This window comes from Fusarium redolens (genome assembly GCF_020744475.1).
Source record: "Fusarium redolens strain MPI-CAGE-AT-0023 chromosome Unknown BKA55scaffold_4, whole genome shotgun sequence".
Classification (NCBI taxonomy): Eukaryota; Fungi; Ascomycota; class Sordariomycetes; order Hypocreales; family Nectriaceae; genus Fusarium; species Fusarium redolens.
In genome coordinates, this window is record NW_025763667.1 from 1 (window position 1) to 4,843 (window position 4,843).

Consider the following 4,843-nt stretch of genomic DNA (forward strand, 5'->3'; position numbering starts at 1 on the left):
CGGCATCGCCAAGGCGAATATGATATTGACCCTCGAACTCCTTTACTCCTGTACTCCAATCGTTAAGTACTCCAAGTTGCCAATCAAGGTTTCTTTCTCGACGAAAATCATTCTCAATAACATTCCAAGGAATGTCGCACTTTGGAAAACGGTTCCGTAATGCTAAAAACCAATCTACATCATTCTCCTTATCAAGATCTAAGACTAAAAAGTCGTTCTGTGTTCCGACCGAAAACCTAGAGATTGGAAGGTTGTATGATCGGCAAACGAGTTGTAGTTCTTTGACCTTTGACGAATATGATGGGCCCGATTCTGAGGAATAAAAATGAGATAGTGTTGTAGACCATCGAGACAGTTCCTCTAGATGAAGCGCATTCCCGATGTTCTGTGGACAGAGAATCACAGTTTCAAAGACGTTCTTGATATAATAAAAATGACCTTGGATGCGCCGATGAAGATCGATATAGAGTAAGTCGCGTTTTGGATCCACCCAGCCATATATGCGGTCGACATATTTCAAGTTACAGACATCATACCTGCCCGATATGAGAGAAAGTTTTCGATTTCTGACGGTGATTTCCCGGACTTCTTTGCTCAAGATCATAAGTCCTGGCAAGTCATGTCGATAGTGAGGATACTGCCTCCCACTTCCTTCTATTCGGCGTGCGTACGGAATGTATATTCGAGGTGAAGATAGAGAGAACGCCAGGTTCCAAATCTTGCTTCGGACTTCTGCCGGTAGCTTTGCGAAGTAGTTGAATTCATAGAGATGTCTCGCTGAGTCGTCAGGCGGCGACGGTTGTCGGGCTGAGACATCAACCGAAATATGAGGAGGCTGACATACTTTGTCACCTTTGCTGGAGAGTTGTCCGCGGCTTGGATCTGACGAAAGAGTAGTCGTCAGCACTGAAGATCCATCTTCCATTTTGGTCCACCGTGAAACGATGAACGAGGGCATGCAAAATTCCCAGTGTGGCAATGGCGGTCAATAAATGCATAAATTCATTTCGCCCGGAAGGACTCGTATGGCCAAGTGCGCTAGCATGTTTACGGCACTTTGCTTATCTTCATCGGTCAACAGGCCGTCCAAAGTTAAATTACGTTTATTTCATCGGGGACATAAGATTGCGCAAGGTACGGGGTGAGGGGTTTGTTGTATAGGAATAGCTGTGCATTCACCTAGCTCTGTAGAGCATTGGGGCTTCCTGCGATGGCTATCTGATACGTTATCATTCATAAATTTCTTGTTATTCGTATTTGGTCATAATGTGCTGCGTCTCCATTCCATCAAGCTGGCCTCCACAACCATTTGCTGGTGCTTGATGTCCCTTCAGGCAGCGCAGTCCATGTCACGCAGCTCCTAAATGACAAGCTAGATGTGATTCTCTGAACTAATTAGCATTCTTGGCTTAAGAACTACTGGTTCAGGCTGGCTAATGTCTACACACCCTCAGTCTTGAAAGTATAACCCGCGACCGCCATACTGCCTGCCTTTGCAGTGACTAGTTTTGCACGCCTGCCAGGCTAAGGAACTTGATGCTCAAGCAAAGCAAGGAGTGGGATGCACAGGATCTGGCCTGGAATAACACAATCAGCAAAGTTAAAACGTTGAGACTGGACATTACTGTGAAGATGGCCATATGTCCTTGAAACTGGATTTTTCAAACCCTCGGTACCATGGCGAGTTCTAGACCGCGGTCTAATGGCGAAAGTCCTCACGGCCTAGGCCCTTCCTTGTCTAGCCTGACCCACAAGGTAGCATCGCCTCGTTTCTTGTGTACGTAGTAAGTCCATCTCCTCAGAACGACAATCATCACGGGGAAATTAAACTCTATCACAACAGCTGGTTTAATAACAACAATCAAGAAAGCACGCTCTTTTCATAGATTTCATCTAATCTTAGATGAAAAGGAGGAAGGTCTTCCTAGAAGTGTGAAGTTAGTGCCTTAAGAGTTCCCCTGGACCTTGGGTAGCATTTCCAATGAGATAAAATTGTAACATCAACCATCAGGAATCAGCTTTATGTCACTTGTCTCCTCTATGCTAAACATGACTTGTTAACGGTACATATGCTGTAGCCGTGATCTTCGACGGGGACAACATCCGGGGTCTTAGATTGGTCAAACTGCTAGAGCTGTCACTGTTAGCAAAAAGCAAAAAAAGTGGCTGCCTTCGCCTTCGGCCGATTCCGACCCTCTTACGGCAACCGCTCGGCGATCAAACTCCACCGGCGATAAGCGGTAAGTGGCTATTTAATACCAGGACGCAACCAATGACAATATGTCATCTTTCAGACTAGCCTTGAACATTACAATTGCAGAATACAGGTCAATAACCTAATCTGAAACGGTTTATTCCTACTGTCTCAGGAGGTCAAAGTTTGTCCAGTTACATGACAGCTATCCGGGAGTCTCTTGGTAATGTAACCCTAAGCTTGAAAGTGGTTTATAGTAATATACGTCGTGGCTTGCAGCATCATATGAGGGTATGGAATTAGAGCATAGGGAGCGGGGTTATACGTATCCCATAATCTGGCAGGTCGTCATAGCCTGGTCTCCTGGGTCTGCCGGCGTTAGTTCTGGCCGAAGCTGACCAGAAGATCATCGACGCGACACGTCAATGACATCCATGTGGATACATACCAGTTTCAACTGCCGGGGTAATTTACTGAACTAACGAATGTGGCTGAGTGTAGTACATTATTTATATGTTCTAGGCAGATAGCTACTGCTAGTGATGCAGTACGGAGGGTTAAGAGTAAGGAGTGTCGGGATAAAACGGAGGAGTATTAACGAGGAGCTTGGCCTCTAGATATTTATTATGACTGATCTACTTGCCATACCTCATATCAGGTTGATGAAACGCTTGGGGTATTGCGCCGAGGTAGCCCACTTCGATATACTCTACCTTGATGATATCCTTATCATATATAGTGCAAATATTTGAGGAGCTGGTATTGCTGAAGGGAAGGACCGAGGTGGGCATCCTGGTCTGGATATTTCCAGCACTATAGTCGCCTGGTGTTGAGGAGGTCGAGATGTTGGAGGGGATGGCGCAGGAGATGGTGCTCGCCAAGGATTCGCAGTTGTTAGACAAGGGGATATATTGTTGGTTATAGTCGTGGTGGCTGTTGTAGTCCCCCGAGAATGGTGCTCTGTGAGTGCTAGGGATGGCAGCGCTACCAGTGCTGAGGTTGCCATTGCAAACTGTTGTTGTTGTTTTTGTTGTTGCTGTTGTTGAGAACTTGTCGGGAAATAAAAGTTGTCGTGCAGTTGGACCTGATTCATGGCAAGATAACAAGGCCGCTGGCGCGCCCATAATCTCCTTGAGTCGAATCAGCTCTCTCTCTATAGCCGTATTACGGCGTAATAAATCTTGGACGGTCTGATCACGACTTTGGTTGCTCCTGAGCTCCGCTAGCTCGCGCTCTAGCCGCTCTATATGCTCTTTAGTGCGGATGCGTATCGCCCTCTGGGCCTCTCGATCGTTGGCTCTCTTGCGGGCGAGCTGTTCGGGAGTAAGGGTAGAAACCCTTCTGGTTTCTAAATAACGCTATATTAGTATGATATTAATATGTTGCCCTGCTTTCCTTCGCTTTACTTCTGTCGAATAGAATATATCGGAGATCCATAGCATCAGATTAAAAAGAAAGAGAATAGGCAACTTACTCTTTCGCTTAGGTTTCGCGGGCTCTGTTGATAATGATTGGATCATGTTCATTGTCTATGAGGAGGCAGAAAGTCGACTGAAAGATGATGGCAGGCGGGGCCAGCGGTACTAAATATCCTATTTCTTCTTGTTCTGTCTTTGTGCGAGTGCATCTCTCTTCTCCCAAACTTGTAAAGCCACCTGCATGGCGATGGTAGACTAGTAGTATCATCCATGTCCCAAGCCTCTAAGAAATATACACAAGGGAGGGTGTGTAAATTCGACATGCCTCAAATCCCGTTCCTTAAGCCCTTAGGGAGACGTCTAAAGGCCTCAACTCCTCCCAATATCTACACCATCATTTTAATATTGTATTCGTGGCCGATCTATCGCAATCTTAGACGACCGGGGTTAAGACTAGCTTTAGCGAGATCTGCACTCTAAGAAACCGATGTCTCATTAAGCTTTATGACAGTTGGGATGTCTCAACAAATCGAGAACCGAGAATGCACACCAGACCCGCAGAAACGGCAACGGGATGTCAAATTTTGTCTCGCTAACGTCTCGTCTAACAAGCCGCGATGACTGTGCATAAGGAATGAGACAGATGGACATCAGTTTTCGTAATCTCGGCGTAACTCAGAAATAACTAATCAGATTACTCCTGTGACAGGCTCTCGGTACGAGGGATGGACCAAGCCCATTTCAAAACAAAACCTTACAGGTTACAAGGGTCGGAAATGTATGAATATGGTTCCGTACTGTACAACTAAACAGGGAAAGTCCCGCTTTCTGGTTATTCTGATGTGTTGCTAGGGTTCAATACAACTCAGGGGCCCAATCTTTATGCCTCCGGTTTCTCCACAAGCTCGTTTTGAATGTTGTACATAAACAACCGTGTTTGGACTAGAGCAATGCCGTCTGGACACGGAGAATCATGTCATAACAAGTAATCAGTTGTATTTAACCTATATTGATGCTGCCCACTCTCTTGGCTAAACCAGTCCCAGACTCTCCACATTTACCCCGCACCTCCACCAACTGGCTGGTACGCTACACAGGCAGATGACCTACATTGTCCTCGCTTCTGGAAACGATTTGCATGCCTCCCCGTTCTCACCTCGTTCCCACCTCGTTCCCATACTCATACTGGTTCATTCTTCACAACACCGCGCACGACGCTCGGACCGGACTC

General features: G+C 46.2%; 2 protein-coding genes across 2 annotated transcripts; both read right to left on the reverse strand.

The window, feature by feature from the left end:
• BKA55DRAFT_559476 (uncharacterized protein) lies at window positions 1-958 on the reverse strand (the record flags this gene model as incomplete). Its single annotated transcript, XM_046191984.1, has 1 exon — window positions 1-958. A coding segment is annotated over one exon (958 nt), but the record flags the coding sequence as incomplete, so codon positions are not given.
• A 1,871-nt stretch (window positions 959-2,829) lies between these two features.
• Window positions 2,830-3,720, reverse strand: BKA55DRAFT_503655 (uncharacterized protein; the record flags this gene model as incomplete). The annotated part of the gene is made up of 2 exons (XM_046187025.1): window positions 2,830-3,542; window positions 3,669-3,720. 2 exons carry the CDS (start codon window positions 3,718-3,720, stop codon window positions 2,830-2,832), a joined length of 765 nt encoding a protein of 254 aa, XP_046052507.1.
• Between the last annotated feature and the right edge of the window lie 1,123 nt (window positions 3,721-4,843).